Source organism: Boleophthalmus pectinirostris, unplaced genomic scaffold, assembly GCF_026225935.1.
Source record: "Boleophthalmus pectinirostris isolate CB_2022bp ecotype Guang Dong unplaced genomic scaffold, ASM2622593v1 HiC_scaffold_18, whole genome shotgun sequence".
In the NCBI taxonomy this organism is placed as follows: domain Eukaryota; kingdom Metazoa; phylum Chordata; class Actinopteri; order Gobiiformes; family Gobiidae; genus Boleophthalmus; species Boleophthalmus pectinirostris.
In genome coordinates this window covers 31,753,853-31,776,502 of record NW_026571133.1, presented here as the reverse complement: position 1 = coordinate 31,776,502, position 22,650 = coordinate 31,753,853, and the positions used below count along the sequence as shown (strand labels likewise).

At 37.3% G+C, this 22,650-nt stretch overlaps 1 protein-coding gene across 1 annotated transcript in view; it reads right to left on the bottom strand.

Moving 5' to 3' along the window:
• Positions 1 to 332: 332 nt before the first annotated feature.
• sfswap (splicing factor SWAP) overlaps positions 333 to 22,650 on the bottom strand; it is a gene marked incomplete at its 5' end in the record, with an annotated part of 36,312 nt that continues 13,994 nt past the window's right edge. The window contains 5 exons of the mRNA XM_055153190.1: positions 333 to 848; positions 10,395 to 10,467; positions 14,081 to 14,215; positions 15,320 to 15,451; positions 19,070 to 19,362. Of these exons, the coding sequence (XP_055009165.1) occupies positions 783 to 848; positions 10,395 to 10,467; positions 14,081 to 14,215; positions 15,320 to 15,451; positions 19,070 to 19,362 (699 nt within the window). The remainder of the gene's footprint in view (positions 849 to 10,394; positions 10,468 to 14,080; positions 14,216 to 15,319; positions 15,452 to 19,069; positions 19,363 to 22,650) is intronic.

Here is a 22,650-nt window from a genome sequence, read left to right as displayed (position 1 = left end):
GTAAAATTAGTAAAACAAACAACTAAGCAATATTCTTAGTAATATTTCATGATTATGTTAAATGAGTAGTCTTATCGATCATCTACACTGTTTTTTCTTTGGTTCATCACCATCACATGAACGCATCAGTCAGTGTAGTAAGTAGAGTAATGTTAAGTTATGGAAAATATTTTGTTCTTTTCAGGTTAAGGTAATCAAAAGAAGATAAGCCAAATCAATGTGAGGTGTTTGCTAATAACAGATAGAATGCTAAAAAGTCTCTGAAGCATATTTTGTTCTAAAGGTTGTGACATTTCTCTCAAGTGAAAAACAAACAGAGCCGGGGCCAACAGTCTATTACAGTTGACATTTTATTGACAGTTTGGATTAGAAAGTACTTCTTCAATAAATTCATTCAAGTACAAACTGGAAACTGAAAGAGAAGGCCACGCACAAAGCTGGAGAGCAGAGTAAAAAACTAAAAGGGTTTTCTCAGGAGATTGGAGAAGTGCCGCAAAGAGAAGAAAGAAAAACAGTTGGGGTGGAGGAATCGGCTAAAGTCAGAAATTATCAAAACAACACACGCCTTCATAGAAGGACACAATATGAGTCTTGGCCGCCTTTTCTCAGGCTGCTAAGAATGGTGAGAGCATTGAAGGGGTTGTAATGTTCTTGGCTAATGGCTGTGACTGACAAAGTAGTCAATGATTCACATTGATGATAAAAGGTTGAATAGTTGAAGATTCTGAGAAGACCAAATTCAAATCCAACACCTCTGCTGTATGAAGTTATCAGAGCATTCTTCAGGAGGTTGGAGGCTGGAAGGTCTTTGAAGTGGCTAGCATAGCTCGCACTTTGGCCATCAGATCCTGAAAGAAGACAGTAAACAAAAAATTAAACCTAGAATCAAACAAACATTATATAACCATCAACAATACAACTTCTGGATGAGGACCTGTTGATAAACAAGCCCACTCTGTTAAAATGTGTGTTTTTCAAAGTATTTCATTTGCAAAAAAAACACCTGACAAACACTTGACAAATTGCAAGACAAATACATTTAATACTTCCCCGTGCAAAGCAATCTCCATGGAGACAGCAGAAAGGTTTCACAGTGCAACTTTAAGGGTTGTATAGGTCCTTCAGTCTATTCTATTAACACTGGAGAGAACAGCGCCCTTAGGCCTTGTTTGTTCTGGGGCTGTGGTGAAGACTTTTAATGACAAATCTTGCATTTATTCCGCTTGTCAGTTAAACAACACACACACAGATTCAAACATGCATGTGTTAGAGAAAGTGAAAGTGCCCAAAGACACACAGTCAACCGTCCACCCACTCAAATTCTGCATCAGCTTCCAAAATAATACAATGCATCTGAAAACTAATCAGCTAGGACTCTTCTTTATTTCAAACTTCAAAAATCCACCAACAACCTATAAAAAAGAAAGCACAGAGTCTGCAGTGAAAAAAGCCAATTTGTAAGAATGGGGCAAATGGGATTGGATAAAGTGGTACAATTCAATCAAATTACCCCTTTAATGTGCAAGCGCTGCTGCTACTGCTGATCCCACTGGGAATCAAGTCTCCAGTCTGCAGCACTGTGCATTTTTAAAGTCAAAGTCCGGGCTACACTCTTTTGTTTGTCCTTTCTCTGTGCTATGTGATTGGTTCTGTTGGGCCCAAAGATGCCTCTGGATGCAACGTCCAGCCGATAAGCTCCCAAAAGCAAAGTGCGCTGTATAGAATGAGCTGGGTGTGTGAGTGCTGCTGCTGAGTGAGAGCCAAATCTTTAGCCCAACTGAAAAGTGTTATTCTTCTGAGAAAAGCCAAGATAAGCAGAGGTAAACACCATCTCCAACTAAAGTAGTGTCCACATCACATACAAAGACCCAACATTAAATAGAGTCATTAACTGATAGCTGCGTGCCTGTTTTCAAGGTCTACAGATTATTATTTTGAGAAGTTTGAGCTACTGAACTTTCCTTTTAAGTAGAACTAAACACTAAATCCACTTTGTTGCTACTAAAATATGTACGTATATGGGGTTTTAATAGTATTATCTGATGTCAAGTGTGTTGCTGCCTTCAGTGGCCTCTGCAATTTCCAGTAGTTAGTGACATCACAAATAATGCCCTGATTAATTGTCATTTCAGCATATAGAGGAGCAGTTTAGTCATGTTTTATGCAGTTACTGTCATACTGAAGTGCTTATGTGAAGCATTAGGTCTATTCTTTAGGCAGCAGGTTGGATAAAATGAAATACCAGCCTGTGCTGGAGAATTAAGGCCAATAGCAGATACACTAAAAGGCTCAAATATGGATGTTGTCCTCTACTCACAAGACTGCACTGCATGAGAGTTCATGCAAAACAACTATTTATGCATGTTATTAGGTTCTTTTTTCAGACCAAGGGTTTGTTTTCATACCTGACAGTTTTGACTCATTAGCGGGCGTCCTCAGAGTGGTCTTGTGATGTTGTTGTGACGTGTCCAGTCAGCTGATTTAAACAGATTTTGGTGCTGTTCCTACCTGTGGAGGCAGGATGACAGCGCCATCTGCAGTCCCAGTTCTTTAGGACGATATGCCAGGTGTGTGAGAGTAAAAATGCTTTTTTTTAAACTCTCATATTCCTGGGATAGGGGAGGTGAGGAAGACCGTTTGTGAGCAGTCGAAACTGTCAGGTATGAAAACAAACTTTTGGTCTGAAAAAAAATTTCCTAATAACATAAATTATTGGAAGACCAAATGAACCTGATTGGACAACTATTTATGCAGAAAAAAGTATTAGGAAACAAGATAGTTCAATAGATTAAATTTGTGAATCATGAGTTTAACCTGCCTTTTAACATATATATATATACTAAAAAAACTCTTCCATTCTGTAGTTGTCAACATAAATAATTGAATAAATCGACTTGAAGTGCATATGGCAGATTTTGACGATTCTCTAACTTCTACTTATAATTTGGTGCTGTAAGACCTGTTGCAACTATAAATTAATAGTTTTATACAAGAGGCAGTGTGTGCAGAAAAGTTGAAAAATATGTTGAAAATTACAGGAAGTGGAGCGTTCTATTTTAGAGATTTTTGTACTGAAGAAGCCGCTTGGATGAGCTGTGAAAAAAAAAAAAAAAAAAACGACTTTTGTCCATTTGACAAATTTAATTTCTCCTTTGACATCTCTTTTAGAGCGTTCCATACTGATGACATCACACTAGGAAGAATTCTATCAAAAGGTTAGGACCATAAATACTTACAAAACACATTTTTCCGATACTTTAAACATGATGTCAACAAAATAAAGGCTTTTTTTTTTATATAACTTTACAATAAACTCTGTGTACATTAGGGGAGTTTTGGCCTACTCTACATCATAGTTGCAAGGTAAATTATGGAATTCCCTTGTGTGATGTCATGATTTCCACCCAGGAAGTAACATTTTTTGGCAAGACTGGGAAAGAAAGAGTAAAATGTTTTGTAAAATCTTAAATGTAATGATCTTAACTGTGTTTTAGTAAAATGTGTAGTTAAACTTGTCATAAGCACTTTAATACGCAGCCGCCTTACATATTACCCTTAAAATTCCTATCAAACCAGTAACAGTGTGCACCTTATACAAACCTTGAACGATACATATTTGCATCCGCAACAAGCATGAATATTAATCACAAGTTGGAACTACAGAGCTGCACTTTTTGCTTCCTTCCTGGTTCAGGTAGATTGTGCTGACCGGGGGGTGAATGCTTGCATAGCTGAATACCAAACCCTCATTTGCATATTGGGAGTGATTCATATTGGTGTGAACAAATAGCCTGCACCCCTGAGCTCCCCTGACAGATGAGACAAATTAACAGTTGTAATCACAAAGGGAAGGGCCTGTCACATCACATCACTGAGCAGGTACTTTCAGCAAATCCCAGCGCTGCAGAGAATTCCCAAATACAACAAAAGCTCCAGGGCATATACTCCATTCAAAGTGCATATGGCAGGTTTCCATATTGTATATTGTTTTTCCATGCATTTGAGAAAAAAAACTGTCTTGCCCCAGTACAGATATATTGTATAATCAGCTCTTGAGGTCAAAGGAAGTCTACTGTGTACTGTCTGCATCCAATATAAAGCATTCTATTGCCCAATTATCAGAAAGTATGTAGTCGGCATGTTAGTAATTGTTGGCTCTTCTGGTCTTGCAAATTTGGGAAAAGCTATAAACAGGAAACAAAGCTCATCATTGAGGTATTGTCCATACATTTTTGTTGAGATTTTGTGAAGGAAGTCTTTATTTAAGCTCGTCTTCCTCTATTTTTCAACTTTTCTTTGCAAATTGCCACTTGAAATATTCAACACAGGTACTATCCCACCAAACAAATAAAACAAAACAAAACATGGAAACCTAGTTGAAAAATTTGAGGCACTTAAAAGTATAAAATAAGTGAAAGCCTTTAATAGCACATGGCAGATAAAGTTAAAATCACTGCAAAACGTTTCTGCCCTCCGGGATTCATCAGGGCAAGCTCGAGATGACTGTGACAGTGCAGGTTTTAATAGGTGTAGGTCACATGCTCAATCCCCTGGTGCATGATGGGACATGTAGGCTGAACAGATTTTAGCTATAAGCAATTTAAACTACAGCCCACTTTAAACATGTGACCTACACTTATTACTTTAAACCTGCACTGTGATTGCCATCTCGAGTTTGCCCTGATGAAGGCCAAAGGGCTGAAACGCTTAGGTGTGATTTTAACTTTATCTGCCATGTGCTATTAAAGGCTTTAAATTATTTTGTACTTTTAAACTGCCTCAACTTTTTCAGCTTTGTATTTGAGATGGATCCCTACATTGAAGAGCACCAAAAGGACAATTTTGCACAGTTGCTACACATCCAATTAGCACTCCTGCCCCCTAAGGTTTTGCGAACATGAAAACCTGTCACATGCAGTTATAGTTGCACTGCACTTTTTATCTATAATTACAACATATTTTGAATATCTGTGTACAACAACAAAAGCATGTGATATCTGATTTTTAATCTCTGATCAAAAAGGTACACAGCCAAAAAACAAGGCTTACAATATTGATGAGTGAAGAGGAAGAAAACCCCCTAACAGCTGCAAACCAAAGGATATTTCAGAAATGTCCCCAGATATAGTTTACACACTGGATCTGCAGCCAATAAACAATTACAAAGACAGCGGCGCATCAGCTTGTCTAATCTATCTTCATTTAGTCTGTGCAAAATAAGAGTGGGTCTGGGTCCCTCCTGTCCCAGTCCTGTAAAAATGTTTCACAGTCAATGGAGGACAAGCATAATGCAGTGAACACCATTAAGACATAAGATTATGATCAATATACGCTGAACCACTGAACCAACCCAAACTGTGGTGTATTTTGATTAAATATTGTAATTTGTAATTGGCTTTTGTTAACATTACGGTTGCTGGGTAACAGTTGGAATTACCTCTACATACGTCAAATCTTCCGCATGACCAGTAAGAAAATTATAAAAAAAATAAAATAAAATAAAAAAAAACCTAGAAAACACCATGCAAGATTTTAAATTTTGTGAACTATATTTTTGTGAAATTAGTCTAAGCTTTCACACCTCTGAAAAAAGTAAAAGCCCTGGAACGCCACTTGAACTTGTCAACTAGGACTCCCACATCACATTCAAATTAAACTGTGACGTATTACAACAATGGTAATCACCACAAACATGTTGATTTGAGGGTTAACTCCCACATAAACAATCTACACATCTGATACAAATTACAGCTTAGGCTACGTTCAGACTGCAGGGCTTAATGCTCAATTCCGATTTTTTTGTGAAATCCGATGTTTTTGCGAGGTCGTTCACATTTCCAATTAAATGCGACTTGTATGTGACTCTAGTCTGAATTTTAAACAGCCCGAAAGTGTCCCGCATGTGCACTGGAGACACGATGACATCAACCGCAGCGAGCGTGCTCTGTGTTTATGGAAGTTGTCCAAACATGGACACGAGCCCTGAGCACCTGGCGATTTTAAAGTTCCTCTCGTACCGGAGCCAGAACATGAACAACTTACTTGTTTTAAGGAGGAGATTGAGAAGGAGAAGGACGAGGTCTTTGGCTGTGGCGTTTTTTGGGACAGTGGCAGCGACGTCCGTTGAAAGGAACGTGTGGATGTGGAGACGTAGCCAAGAGTGGTGAGTGGCGGTGTGCTTCATTTCAGTGACACAAAGTTCATTAACAATTTTCACCTACTTCAGTGCAGAATAGTGACGTTTGTGGCTTGTTGATAACGTGTAGGTCGGATTCATGCGGTTTGACCGTTCAGACTGAAGTCGCATGTTAAAAGATTGGATATGTATCGGTTTCAAGACCACATTTCAAAGTGGCCTGGGTCGCATTTGAAAAAAATCAGATCTGTGTCATTCAGACTGTCATTAAAAGATTGGATACAGGTCACATAGGGGCCAAAAAATCTGATTTGGGTCACTTCAGGCTGCAGTCTGAACACAGCCTAACAATATTCTGTGACTTCACTTACTGGAGACATTTGTTTAACATTTACATATCTTTAGCCTTTGGTTTAGCTTTAGCCATGTTGTTTACAAAAAAGCTGCTGGAACGCTCTGAGGTTGGAACGTCCAAATGGAAAAAATCCCAGTTACCAGTTGACTGGAACGCAGCATTAGTCCCAACTTGTTTTGGCACTGTCCGCTCCTTATGCTTTTGAAAATCAACAATTAATAAACATTTTCTTGTGAGGTGCTGCTGCTGCTCTTGGTAACATTTCAACAGGTGACATCAACATATTAATATTAATCAAACGTGATAGTCTCAACTAAATATTGGCTGAGATATCTTATCTTTCAACTTTTCCTGCACATTGTAATGGCAAAATAAACAGTTAAGTCACAGAAATTAGGGTCCTTGACTTGCTATACACCACCTGTGGACCTGCTTCTCACCATCAGTCAGAGAAGAAGTTCCATTAGGTGTATTCCCTAACCTCGAAAAGAACTAAAGAGCAACATTAGCCAATTTAATTATTAACAAAGGTAATGTACTGATACACAACTCCTTTGATTACACTTGTCTGAATCATAGCCCTTTAAATTTTAACCAGGATGCTTAGAGAAACAAAGTGACTCTGCACCAACTTTTTTTTCCCTCTTGCAGTCCATTTTCTTTAATTCCATTTGTCTGTTTTTATCTAACATAAATCTTTACCTGTGGACTTTGAAACTTTACTTTCAAAAGAGCAACAAATAAACACCATTTTAAACAATTCTTATAGGTGATGAATCAAATGCGCCAAGGTTATGTCTGAAAGCTTCACTCAAGACTGTATCTATCAAACGACAACAAATCAACAACGGAAGATGGATAAACAAAGATGTACACAGAAGTGAAGAGGGCGGCGGGGTACAGAAGACATAAGGTAGATGAGGAGGATGTGTTTGTAAGATAGAGAATATTTATTTTACTCCACCAGTCTAAGTTCCTGTGCGTTCCTGCAGAGATGGGTAAGAGGGCTGCACAATTTTGAAAAGAAAAAAAATAATAATATGGATTTTTGTGATAATTGTTGCGATTAGATAGATTAGATGTAAAAAGTATGATTCTCTTCACATGCTGTAAAGATCATTAACGTTTGAGAGAAGACTGAAATATGAACTGGTAAACTAATACAGGAATCCCAAAAATTCAGAATTTGAGAATGTTCAGATTTCTCTAGAAAATGCAAAAAAAAAAAAACTCTTTGTGAAAGGTTTTCAAGAACTAAAAAACTACCTGGATGGAAGCATTCTAAAAACCATTTGTCCATTTAGCAGAATACAAATCAGAATAAATTTTTTCTCTTGCGATGGAACCTTCGACTATGGCATTACACAGAATAAGATATTTTGTTCTTTGCAGAGGACCTTCTACCATCAAAATAAATGCAGCATTTTCCATTCAATAGTGATTAATTGAGTAACCCTGTTATATAATACACATTTTACACCAGCTCATTTTCCTGTTGCTTGTGAGATATTTTTATTGTTAAAGAGCACTATATAATATATACCAATACATACCTGAAGTTGTGTTTTGTTTCATTCACACACACACACGTTTAACAAACTCTACATACTTCCTGTAGGTGTGGTCAGCCTGATGGGCCTGGCATTAACCGTGATGATGAAGTGTTCCTTCTTTCACGCACCTGGGACACTCTCCTCCAGAGAACACTGGGCGACGGGAGGCATGGTCAGTCAGAGCGACCTGACCACGCCTTCAGGAAGTAACAACAGCCGATATATGACACGTCACCACCAACACCGGTGACAGTTCTGAAGATGGCTTGTAGCAGCAGCCGAAACATGTCAACAAGGTAAATACACTTTACTGTATAGTCTTTAAAAAGAACCCAAGTAATTAAAGTACATTAGACAAAATGAACATCTTTGGCTTAACTCTCTTCCGCCTTGTGATGTCATGTGGTAATACAGGAAGGGCTCCACTGTGTTTTCCAAATCCCATACACCTTTACTAGAATCTTTTGGGTAATTTCATCCCGGGAAATTCCAATCTCTACTGAACAGGTGGCTTTTAAATGGAAAACTACTGCTACATGACATCACAAGGTGGAACAGAGCGTTTTGAGCTTTGGAGCTGTAGACAAACTACTAATAAAGGGATACTCAAACATGTGTGAATGAAACAAAACATGACTTCAGATATGTTTTTGATGAGGCAACAACATTCCAACATAGCTGAAAGCTCACAAGAGTCCATTTTGTGTAATGTAGGACTTTTAAGAGATGTGCTTAGTTGAATGTTAGAATGGTAAATTGAAAATGCACATCTTGAGTCTCGGAACTGTGGATAGAGTAGGAAAAGGTTTCTTCAGGTATCAAACAGCAGCTAGCCTGGCCATTCACTCTATTGACCTCCATTAGCTTTAGCCCTTGTGCTTTTTAGACTTGGGCCTGCTCAGTTCAACCCTCAAAACAACATTGAGTTTCAATTTAAAAATACAAAACACAACTTAAACCTTTCCCAACAGCATGCACATTATGCCACAAGAAACAAAGCATTATTATTATGTGAGTTTGACTGCTTAATCAGTGCCCTCTAATTCTCTGCTGTTGAATAAGATGCAGTCATTTGTAACTGTCAATGGTATGCTCGGGTTAACGAAATATGACATCACAAGGTGGAACAGAGCATTTTGAGCTTTAAATATAAACAAACATATAATAAAGGATTACTCAAACGTGTGAATGAAAGAAGACACAACTCGAGGTATATTTCTGATGAGGTAACAACATTCTAACAGGAGTTCAAGCTCACAAGGGTCAATTTAGAGCAATATAGGACCTTTAAAAGTAATATTTTTTATGTTTAGGAAATTGTTATTGAAGACCATATTTGTTTGTTTTTAATAAGTTAGAATAAAATTATGTTAAATTACGAGGGTGCAAAATGTGATGAATGCCCTATGTAATTATCCATCTACTTCTAAAATGTATGTTTAGTATGCATATTATGTAAAGTCTGCAGCGGGAATATATTAATTGCAAGAAGCGAGCAGCAAAAAATACTCTTCTAATTATTTGAAATTCCCAATGGGATTTTCTGTCATGTGTTATTTCCTGATTTCAAAATGAAGAGACAGGCTCACACTTATCTATGCAGAACCAACTTCAACATATGTTTATGATTGATCTTTTTCATACGGCTGATGTCTCACTGCATACTTACAACAAGCAACCCATACACCTTTAGATTAGAGACAGATTTATCCTGAGACTTGTCTTATTAAAGTTATGCGGGGAAAAGGCTGTGCAGTTGATGGAAATATATTTTTACAGAGTATGGGTTCCAGACCTTTGGTTCCGTTTGACTACATTCATGATACATTTTAAACTCTTGTCATATAGAGGACAATCACTCAAATGCAATAACATTATGCTGGTTAGAAATACAAGATCTACTTGTCAAAGCAGTCATTATATATATGAAGGGTATACTAGTCATAATGTTATATGGGATTTACCCATTAGTTCATGCGATAAAGTAAAACCTGTTTTGCTCTAGTACAGATAAATTGTACAAGAAGCTCTTAGGATGAAAATGAGGCCGATGACTGCTGTCTGCATCTAATTATAGAGCAAGCATCTTATTCTCTGCAAAACAGGAAGTCCATCGTTAGCATGCTAATATTAGCATTACTGTGACGGCTCTGGGCTCTGAAAGTTGTGAAAAGAACTTATAAACTTGCTGTGAATAATTAGGATGCAGGGAATGCATAATGTGAGCAATACATTAGGACCGCTGCAAAGAGTACAGCTCCTTTAAACCAAACTTTAAAACTACACTACATAAAAGCACTTTTGTCTGTTTTTTAGAAAGTGCAGCTGGGAGAGGAGCAAAGAGAAATACCTGAGTTATTTTGGACTGCACAGATGATACTATAGTGGAGGACACAGCCTTGTCTTTCTCCTGAGAGCCGTCTCTGTCGAAAGAAGAGGGAGACAAAGTAAGTAAGCAGCAGAACAACACAACAGAGCAAACTGCAGAGAGTATTCAGTATTTATGAGAGCTTCAGACATGTTCAAAGCTGGACAGGTAAAAGGAACAATGGACACGGGAGAGGAGAGACAAAGGGAAAAAGAAAATCTACCATCCCAAAAATAGTAGAACATTGGGTAAAGTAACAGAATTAAAACAGAAGTAAATGTCAATGAAAGAGTTAATATTATATATAATATAATTAATAAAGTTAATATTGTGAACTGCTTATTTTAGTGACCTGCAGACACATAGGACGTGTTATCAAATATCAAAAGCAAATATAACGGTTACTAAGAATAATTGTAATGCTGATTTACTGGTTCTCTTAAGTATAAAAAGGTGGCCATGTTGTTAATGTTATAATTTGGGGTTTGTGTTCAAGACAGAAGAAGGAACCTCTTGTGGGTTGCCAGGTTCAATGCTGAAATCCTGTTGTTAAAATGTAAAAGGACCCTGATGTGAATTATTATAAATAAGAAAAAAATTGGTTAAAAGTTGCAAAGGAAAAAAAAAACTTGAGAGGCTGTGAGGTGCCTCTTTTCCCAGTTTGACATTTTATAATAAGATTGTAACATTGCAGGCTCAGAGAAGTCTTAATTAAATCCAGAAGGTGACATTTCATTCATAACCATTTCTGTGCAGCAGCTTGGACTCAATAAGGACCACAGCCTCACTCTCAGTGGCTGTGCTAAAATGACATACTGCACATAACAAGTTCTTCCCACATTCATCTTAAGGATAATTGCCTCTGCGAAAGGACAAAGCCATTATAGTGGTAAACACACTTAAAATAACATCCACCCCATCTAAAATAGAAACTGTATCATGGATCAATATTTCCTATCATACAATGGTACTGCAAAAGTACCCATTTTTGGTGTTAGGGTTTTTTCCTCAAACCTGATACTATCCCTGATGAAAATTAGCAATATGGATTTTTTGTGCCAATATTCAATATTTGTCTAGGTGGCCGATGCCATCACTAAGGAAGACATATTGTGCTTGAGAGCCTGCTATATAGTTATAATCTATGACACTCGTGGATCATTATGCTAAAACAAACAAGTCAGTTGACTTCCAAGTTAGAAAACGCAGTGCCCAATGGGAGCTGACATCGCTATAAACATCATCACAACAAAGAGTAGGCATCTCTGCTGGACAGCTGTTGATCATGCTAGAGCGTGGATTTTTTTTCATTTGTACCCAAATTACTATGCAACGCTGAACAGTCCTACACATATCAATGATTAAGAAAAGAGAATGGAGAATTTGAGAGAAGTGGGCGTATGCCAGGGGCGGTGAAACAGGGGACTGATCGACAATATGGCATCCTGAAAATAAGCAAGTGCTCAAACATGCACAAATCGCTCTAAATTCAACTTTGGGTGAGTAAATGTTGAAAGGAAACAACTAAAACATGGATAAAAGATCCAAAAAGTCCTAGTCCTATTACCAAGTTCCTACTTCCTCCTTCCACAGACTAACAATCAGGAATAGTTAAGTACACAAATGAACTTTTTATCTGCCATTTGTCATGTGATTGTGTAAACATATTTAGTCATTAGTCTATTCAAAAAGCCAAATCTGATGCATTGAGGACACTTTGGCTCAAAGAGACAGGTGCATCTTAGAAAAAATATGAGTTACATTTTCATTATTGGACTGTTTATCTGGTAAACCTCTCCAATATCATTGATACCAACACTGGAGCCAGTGCATCCACCATCCCTAGTCTACAAATTACAAATTTCAATATCGAGTTTCCAGCCAAATACAAGCCACTTATGATGCTGTGAGAAACATGACAGAAAACAAACCACTACAAATTTGATTGCAAATTAGAATGCACTGGCCCTGATTGCATTAAGCACTCCCTCAAAGAAAATGAAGGTTTGAAAAACCAAACTCAAAACAAAACAAGAAAGCATTAGTCTAGAATATGAAGATTCACAAATATGACCTTCAATCACGCTGGTTGGTCTTAATTTTTTAAATATTGTTATAGAAAAAAAAAGAGAGAATAATTACAAATAAATAATTATTAACTAAATTCTTCTCTTGGTAGCAGATGACAAATTTGACAGATTTTGTTAGAATCAACTTTATGGATCCTTGAAATCCTTTGCATTTGACCAACATCATGCATATTAGCTACATTGAAAATTATTTAATAGAATGGGTACAGAAAAACAAATAAACAAGGGTATAAAGTGATATCTCTGTAGTACATCTTACAAATGACATTTTAATGGTTGCCAAATATGAATCTGAAAACTGTCTTTGAGATAATTTAAAACAAATGTAGATACTTTTTATACTTATATTGAAGCAAGATGATATGTGTATAAATGTAATGGTACTCCAATGTGCAAGCTATCATTTACAGTTAAAGGGCTCATGTTATGCTATTTTCTGATCTCTGTTAGAACGTTTCCTCAAAAACATAAATCTGGAGCCATGTTTTGTTTAATTCACACACATTTAACACACAAACCCTGCATATTCAGCAGAGTTCTTCTCTCAAACAGAAAACACTCCTCTGTGTTTTCTGTGTAAACTCTTTACACCTTTAATAGCATTTGGATAATTTCAGACCTGGAATTGCCCATTTCTACTGAACAAAAGGTAAATGGTAGCTGTTAACTTGAAAACTACCACTTCATGACATTGCATGACATCAGTAGAACAGAGCATTATGAGCTTGAAAGGGTTACTCAAACATGTGTGAATGAAACAAAACACAATTCTGGGTATGTTTATGATGAGGTAACACCATTATACAGGGCTTAAAGCTCACAAGAGTTAATTTTGCATAATACAGGCCCTTTAAACCTCGTATACTGAACCATTCTGATGGCAAATAAATGATGCAAAAGAACATTGCATTTTGTGAAGGCGATTATAGTCAGTGTGATTTGACAGTGAAGTGACTATTACTCATGAATATTTCAGACATGATTTTAACAAGGTGTTATATTGACACGCTCTTGTAGCAGCATGTTTCTCTTCACCACACCTCACCTGTCTTTCTACATGTCCACACTTTTTGTGTCCTTGTGCGTCTTCATCTTTGTCTATAATCGATGACAAACTACCTGTGCACTTCTCCGCACTGTCTTGATACTACTCTGATTGACTGGCATTATTCATTCTTTGGATTGTAACACTGTAACTAGCAATGGTCTTTCACATGTAAGTAAGGAGCACTTGGGTATAGGGGAGGGGGAAATGACACAATGAATATACTCAGATATGATTTTAGTAATCAATCAGAAATGTGCTAAAACATGCCTGTAAATATCTCTAACTTTACGGTTGGTTGAATATTTGGCTATCGATATCAGCTATTGTCCTTCAATCTTTAGCAGAGGCAGATATTTAGTTTTGCCTAAAAAATACATATAGCTTTATGGTCAAATGGAAATGTCTGCCTTACATATCAAAATAGCTCAAAAATAACGGCAGACCTGATTGGCCATCGTGTCTTTGAATTCTAATGTCTGCACTTTGAAAGGCTTGAAAGAGTGAGGAGGGGCAGACAAGCTGAAACTTACCTCGAGTGTGTCAGGCTGGAGGCGGGGCTAGCAGCTGGTGACGCTCCGCTGGGTGAAGAGTACGGTGACAGGGATGAACCAGCTGCCTGCGCAAGTCCTGATAATAAAGATGTTCTGCTTTTTTCAGAAGGAGACCTGGAAATAATGAGGTAGAGATTTCAAATTTAAAGGACATATATTACGTAAAATCGAAAATCTGTTTACATATCCCCATCTCTGTCTCCACTTTTTCTTTGCTTACTACTAATTATTAAAAATAACAATTATTAAAAAAATCCTACTCTGGGTCATACAAGATTAAAAAAAATGTCAAGTAGCAATTTGTCAACTCTAAAAAAAGATAAATGATAATCTGTAGTGACATGTCATTGTAGCGAGCAGCAAAGAGGTGGAGTTGATCAGTTCTGCAGTTTTAAGCAGGATGTTTCAATAATTAAGGCGATAATTAAGTCCTATAATTAAAGTTGTATAATTAAAGCTTTAGTACTACTACATAAGTTGCGCATAGTAAAGACCTTTGTATTCAGACAACAATCTTTACTTGTACGGCTATAGTTTACTGTAGACTTTTATACGGGACGGGGCATGACACTAGACAAAGGTCTCAGAATAATCAGGGTCTTGCACAAAAACTACTATACATACGTACTAGTAAACAGCATATTCTTGAGAGAAAACGCAGATTTAACTGTCCAGTAGTGTAGTAGAAGTAGACAACCGAATATAATTTTCAACATTACATAATCATACTTTCTTTTATATTTGATATTTATTGATTAGTACTTGATTTTCCTTACTTTTGATCACCTCACTGTCCAGTCACTCCCAAAACTTGAGCTAACTCACCCCATGCCTTCTCCTTGCTGTTGTGGTCCATTAAATCCCAATCTAAAATAATTAGATTAGAAAACTGTGCAACTAAGAAACCATTAATTGACCAATTAATCAACTAAACGACTAAAATACTATTAACTTGTGAAACATCATTTCACATTAAACCTCGACGCTAGAAGAAAAGCATTCGACAGCGTCAGACCACACAATAAGAAATCAAGGTGAAAAAAAGTATATCTTGACACAAACCATGCATTTTGTAGTTTGGAGGTAAATGCGCAAACTAGATAACCTTTTCTCTATTACAAGTAAATGTTTATGTAAGTGTAGCACCCTGCCATCACTCACTGTGCTAATCAGTATTCCCAGAGGTAGAACCAACAGCGGGGAGTGTGGGGTGTTTACCTGGACCTAGAGTGGCCTCGGGGTGCGCCTGAGCTGCTGCTGCGATGATAGCGCTCTCGTTCTCGCTCCTCATACCTTCTCTCTGATGACGCCCCCCTCCTGCTCCTCCTCCCCGGGGAGTACGAGCGTGATCTGGACAAACCACGGGACACAGGGGGAGGCAGGTACAGATGAAAACACAGCGTGAAGAGAGTGAGGAGCAAACTCATTAAACATCAAGGGCAAAAAGTACTACAGAGAGGTGATGAAAATAATGGATGGAATATGTAGTTAATTTGAAACTATGCAAACTGTATAGCAGGGTAAGAAGACCACAGAGACCAATTAAAAATGTAACAGTAAAAAGTAATAGTAAAAACATGCTGTTCAATTATATGAGGGATGATGACAAGTGATCAAAATACTTTGTGTAGATCATAAAACAGATTCATTTTATTAGGAGCACTATGCAATTTTCCACTACCTGCTGGTCTCCATAGAGAGGCTATAAATTTGCCTTGAATTAAATTTATCTCCATGGACACACAGACACAGGAAATCGCGGCAGGTCAAGTTGTAGGTCAGATCTATGTAAAGTTGGCACACGATTTCAAAGTATTTTTGTGTGCTTGATAAATACAACAACAACAAATACAAATACATCAGACAAAGTAATAGCATCTCCATGGAACCAGATGAAGTTACATAATGCACCTTTAGAAAGAATGATCATTTCTTATTAGGTGTGGCAGATAGCGATTATTTCATTGTGCTGAACTGTGTGCAACTTGTGGTTCACCGTTCATAAGATTTAGAACTAGTGTCACGATATTACAATTTCAAACTTAATTTTGATACTAAGGAATAGACTCAAAACTCAGTACAGGTTCTGATGGCACCATGATAATTAAAAACACTTTCTTTAGACACATTTTCAACATTAAATACTAGTACTCTGGCATGCACACTGGCATATTATTATATAGAGGGATTATCAGACTTCATCACTTCGCGCTCTACTGCACATGTCTCCTGCAGAAAGAGCTGATGTCCTGTCTGGTATCATGCCAGTGTCTTGTAGGATTTCAGCTGATTTCAGTCTCTCCTGGGGACGAGGCTGGTTGTATTGATCTGGTATGAGAGGATGTCCGACTACTGAAGTTAGAGACATTTCTTCTCATCATTTACGCACTCACAGCATTTAACGCATATGGGTCATGAAGACATATCTCACTCACTAATGTTAATTTAGCATCATAACTTATTTTATTGCAGTGAGTTTTAGTTTTTTAAGTGTGCTGACAACACCGCTAGCTGGTGTTGCAACTGCACAGACGGCAGCACTTTCTGCACTCAGGCCACATCCGCTGTTTGGATAAACAAATAATCAGTCTAAATAATACCTTAGTCATCCAGGTAGGTTCAATAGTGGTCCAGTGGGTGTATACTAGTCTATATGGTCTTATACTTGTTCTGATACAGCTCACAATCAGTCTAAAGCTAAAGGAAAGGTTCATTTCTCTCCTGTAAATGTAACTTTTTTAGTTGTGATACCTTCCCAAATCAATATCTATATTTGATTGTAGTTTTAGTATCGGTAAGTATCTACTTCAACTACCCCCTGCAGGCATGTGAAGTTGCTGACATAGAAAATCAAAGCTAGTACATTATCCAAAACACGATATTTCACCAAGTCACTGTTTAACCTCCCAATAGGAATAACTTAACAGCCAGACTCCTTGATAGAGCACTAGGAGCTGCCATTGTTAAAGGCATTAAGACAGGTAATGTGACAGGCCGAGAACATAATGATTAATAACCCCGTGATTTATATCCTGCTGCTCCTGGGACTCAGGCACACAGGTCTCGGATGAAAAAAAATTAATAGAAAATAATTTGACGCTCCACTTCTCTCAAATTCTCCAGCCCTCCCTCTCTCTCTTACCCCTTTGTTAAGGACATAAATATTCCCAGAAACAATAGAGCCAATCAACGGCGAGCGGAACTGGCTAAAAAGTATCATATTCAAAGTTAATGAGAAAAGTGAGGGAATAAGGAGTGCAATGGAAACGATTCTACGAAAGATTATTTTTGTTTTGTCTTTTATCTGCTTATTGCTCAAACTATAGCACAAAGCAGGCAGTGGGTGACATTAAAGACGTACCTGATTTGTACAGTCTTAAAAACATGAAAAACAAATCTAGTTCATTATAACTGGTGGACCAAGTTTATTCCTCACTTACTGTATGCATTCCACGCATTCCCAATTTTTCATCGCAGTGAGTTTAGAAGCTTACACAACTCTCAGAAACCAGTTTAGACAGCACACAATGTACATATGTTGAACTCAAGATCTTCTTATACAATATTATCGGTACTAGGGGAAGACACATTTAGCTAAAAAAAACCCAAAACAAATCAGGTACGGGCCTTTAACTGTTCACTCGATATTCTTGGGCAAGGAGAAAGAGAAAGCTACATATTAATCCTTGGCTTTAATTTATTAAATATTAGAGGCGCTATGCAGTTTTGGAATCCATTTAGTGCTGACCTTTCTGGTAATTTAATCTGAGAGATAAATAAATCTTTGCTAATGACAACAAATGTGCAAGTGCTGTTGTTATCAGGGCTGCTCATAACTGAACAATTTACATTTAAAAAGACTTGTGTTGTGAGTCAGGGACATCAAGGAGTGTGGCAAAGAATAGTGAGGCTGGTATACAAAGTCTTTTTTTTACGACGTTCTAGTTAAATAAGTAAGCACAATAGGTCTTTTAATGGGAACATTTGTTTTTCTATTGTTAAGAGGCCATCTTTCAACCCTTGAGTGAAGAGCATTCCAACTGACATTAATACAGAGAAAGTATTGATTTTAGCACAGGCTATGGGAGCCAAACACATCAAAATAAATGGAATCATTTAAAGGTGCACTGTGTAACTTTTCTGGTAGAGACTCTGCCATCTGCTTGTCTCCATGGAAGTGTTATTGCTTTGCCTGGAATGTTCCACAGTATGGCTACTACTATAGTGATGAACAGCTGAGACCAACAAAGTCAAAGTAAATGTTTTTCAAGGGACTTCCAGCAACACCAACAGCTGTAATTGAATAAATGCAAGATAGACAAGGTTAATTCCATACGGTGGAACATTACAGGATGGATTACATGGAATATCTCCATGAAGACAAACAGTTGACAGATCCTCCACCTGAAAAGTTACATAGTGCACCTTTAAATAGCGAAAAGGTAAGTCACAGTCAAATACAAATGAATACTGATACTTTGCAGCTGAAGTCATCAACATTCCCTGGGAGCCTGATGCTACCTAAAGGCACTACTGTGTCAGATGTTCTAATAGATTATAATCTGACCTTTATTTTGACATCAGCCAATCTGGCCAGAAACAGGTGATTTGTGCTGTTAAACAAGTCTCCCATACACACAATTACAGTATGTAATTATAGCTAGAATTAGCTAAAAGTTTTTCAGTTAGTCACTCACTTTTTTGTTGAAAATGAAGCTCCTAAACAGGACCATGAATGACTCCTGAAACTGTGTTGTTTAAGCCCATTTTGTAATTTTTCTTGAGTTTGCGTAAAACTCTTTTGATTCTGTTTGCTTATGTGTGCATTGTGTCTCCATGATAATTGGTGAACATTCCACCATAGAGATACATGTGGAACACCCCCAGCGTGATGTCACTACAAAGTACCAATTGAAAGACGTAGGTAATGAGAGTTCTATTAATAGTTCCTGCTTCCTTAGTTCTTACCTGGACCTGTGACCTCTTCTGTAGGCACTGGGGAGAGAGTGTTTAGACTTGGACCGAGATCTGGATCTAGACTTGGATGTAGGGGAGCGTGATCGTCTCTTGTGTTTCTTTTTCTTCTTGTCTTTGTCCCTGCCTTTGTCGCGCTCTCTGTCTGACCCTCTGGAGTGGGAGGAGGAGGCCGTCTCGTCCCTGCTGCGATAGGCTGTGTGGGTCTCCGTGGGGGCCCTCTGATCTGGAGCATAAACTGGTGCCACTGATGACATGTCTGACAGAGCGGAAAGAGCTTCCTGCATCTGGAGACAAACAAAAGCAGTGAGTCAGCTCAAGCTTTATGAATGGATGTGGAGACGAAGACAGTCATTGATTGAACTAACAGTAAAGGTTTGCTCTTTGACATAGGACGCAATGAGAGATTTCCCAGAAGACCCTGCTCTGTACAGCCAGACAATAAATGTGAGCATCTATCCACCTAATGAGGCACAGGTGGCTAACAAGGCTTTTGAAGTAAAAAGATTAAACTTGTATTTGGGGAGTAGGTGTATTCCCTGAAGTAGGACTTGCCATGAGCAAAATATGCAAACAAAAATCAATGCTTTCACATATAATACAAAGGCACTGTATTGTGTTCCATGTCCTATGTCCCAGTTTTGTCTGCAAGAATAAAACCCCATTTCAAAGATGTAGTGCACCAGTTTATCAGAGTTGCAACATGTTGCAAAACAATTTTCTGATTTGCATACTAGTGGGACAGATATTTCAGTGATCGCCAGAGCGCCATGGCAAGGGGAAAAAAAATTTGAGTTTTTGTAAAATTTCTTTCTCACCACACACATCATTTGTCAGGTTCAGATTTACATAATATGGACTGAAAATTCTAGTCTGAAGTAAAGGAAAAGACAAGTCTTAACAAAATCTTAAAATATCTTGATTAAAACAGTCAAACGCAACAAAAAAAGATTTCATTTAAAAGAACACATTATGCAAAACTTACTTTTAGCCTTTAACCATGTTAGAATCTTGTTCTCTCATCCAAAACATACCTGGTGTAATTAGCATAAATCACCCCTGCTTGATTAATCCTGTTAAGTTTGCTCCCTCTGAAAACTTGCCATTTTCAATTTCACTGGAATCGTCAACGTCACAGGTAAAAGTTCTGAGGTCTCCTGCACTGTTTTTAACATCTAATTGTGCTCATTATAACTGCTTAATTGTGTTAGCATGTTAAAAATGCCAATGCAAAGTAACCATGTTTAAAGGCCTCACCATTACAAATAATGCATAGATGCGTTTTAAGACATATTTTCTTCCTAAAGCTTAAGGAAAAAAAAAAATCTTAATGCCAAATTTACCAGATCATGAAGAAAACTATGAATCCTAAACACACCTACCCCTTTAGGTAGGATCACAGCATACAGAGAGAATGGTCTGACAGCTGCAAAGTGGCTGTAATTGTCCCAGTGTGGCCCTGTCCGCTCACATTAGATTGAAGAGCTGCTGGATTCACTCTGTAGAGATGCTTTGAGTCCATCAGTGGATTAAACGTGACACTAAATTATCCAGGGTCACATTTTATTACCAAAGGTTACATCTCAAATCATGCCAAGCCCCGCCCTCTGACAGGCAGACACACATCTGACCATTTAAAGAAATTGTATCATTTATGTGCTAGCATGAAGATTAGTAGTACCAATGCATAAAATGGAATTCCTATATAAAAGACTCAAAGAAACGGGCGGGGAGCTAAATAAATTAAGTTGTATTGTTGCTTCAGCTACATAAATTTAAATGTTATATACTTAAATTCAAGTCCACCCCCCTACAGTCATTTGTATGAAATGTATAGAAAAAGATGGATTGTAAATTAACATTAAACAGATTGTGGAAAGAACAAGGAATACACAGATTTGGAGTTTTTGTAATGTTGGCCATTTTGTCAAACTGATGCATCTTCGGCTACTAATATAATACCAAAGGGAATACATCTTGAATTGAATTTGGTCAAAACATCAAACATTAAGACTTCAAATACAAATAGAGATGTCAGTAAAACCAGTTAGTTTAAAGCAGAGTTCAGACTTCAGATTCAAAAATATGCCTACTTCTTGTGATAAATGGCAATTTCAGGAAATTCACATTGAAAATAAATTGCATTTGTTTTAATAGGAAAATTATACAAATTAGTCTCTTAAGACTTAAGGTCTCATTTTCAAGAAGAACCTGTTAACCTGTTGATAATGAACCTCTTAATAATAAATTGATCAATATGAGGACATTTTTTAGTCATATTGCTCATCCCTCATTACTTGCCAATACTTACCATTAGTTAATGATGCAAAAATAAAAGCCAGCAAATAAATACCTGACTTAACACAAAAGACTGAGTTGGCAAAGTAGATAGTGGCCCTGCAAGGTTCTTTGCTGGAGAGAAAGATACTATTTAATAAAACTATTATGATAGGGTTCCAAAATGTCTCCTATTATAACAGTAAATTATCAACAGTGAAAACAGCAGATCTCATTCATTCATTTGAAACTGTTTCCCAATATGTAATGAGAAACCAGCGCATAGCACCAAACATGAAAAACAAACAAATGATTATTTATTGCTGCCTTGTGTTTGTGTATTTATTTGGTGCCTATGTTGAAACACGGATAATAAAATGATACAGGTGAAACTTAGGAGTAGACTTATGAAAAGCTTATCCAGACTCCAGATGGAGAAAATGCCTGCACTCCTAGTCCTGCTCAGCTCAGATACCAAAGTTTGGATGGGAAGAAAAGTGTAGACCCACAGTCCCAGCTGAAGCATGAGATAAAAAGCAGCTTATGGTGTATTTAAATGTATTCATGTAATATAAAGTGCATGTATTGGTTAACATTTGTTATCAAAAACTGCTGGAGCTGCACTGGAAAAAAATATGAAAATGTATTAAGAAGAATAAACTAATTCACAAGCAACAAGAAGTCAAAAGATCCATAAAGTTACACTTAATTTTCAGGTAAAAATAGTATTGAAACAGACAATGTATTAATGTTTGGACAAAAAAATTACCTAGATATTACTATGAAAGTCACTTTGACAATAATTGCCCTATCCCGCAATCAGTAGTGGTAAAGGTAAAACAATGTTAGCAGCATTTCAGATCATACTTTTCGATCAAACTTTATACAAAACTTGATTAATTAAACATTTAAACCTCAATGTGCAGTTTTTGGGGGGTCTCTGGACAATAAAAGCAATGCACCAGTGAAACAACTGGATTGGCATTATTGGAAATGCTGTACTCTGTAACTTGATTTTAAATGTGGTTAATTACAATTATCTGGATACAATTACACTCAACTACAAGTAAAATGACATATTTAAATACACACTCAAAAAAGTACAATAGACATGAGTATTTGTTACTTTCCACTCATGCTTGCAATCAAGACAAGACCTTTTGAAGCTACAGTTTATGCCAATTAGAATGAGCGAAAAACAAAATCCTAAAATCAGAGTGGAGCATATTGAGCGGCCTGTTCCCTCCTGGAAGCTTGCTCTAGGTGCTCCAGTGCTGTCACTGAAACATGATGAGCAC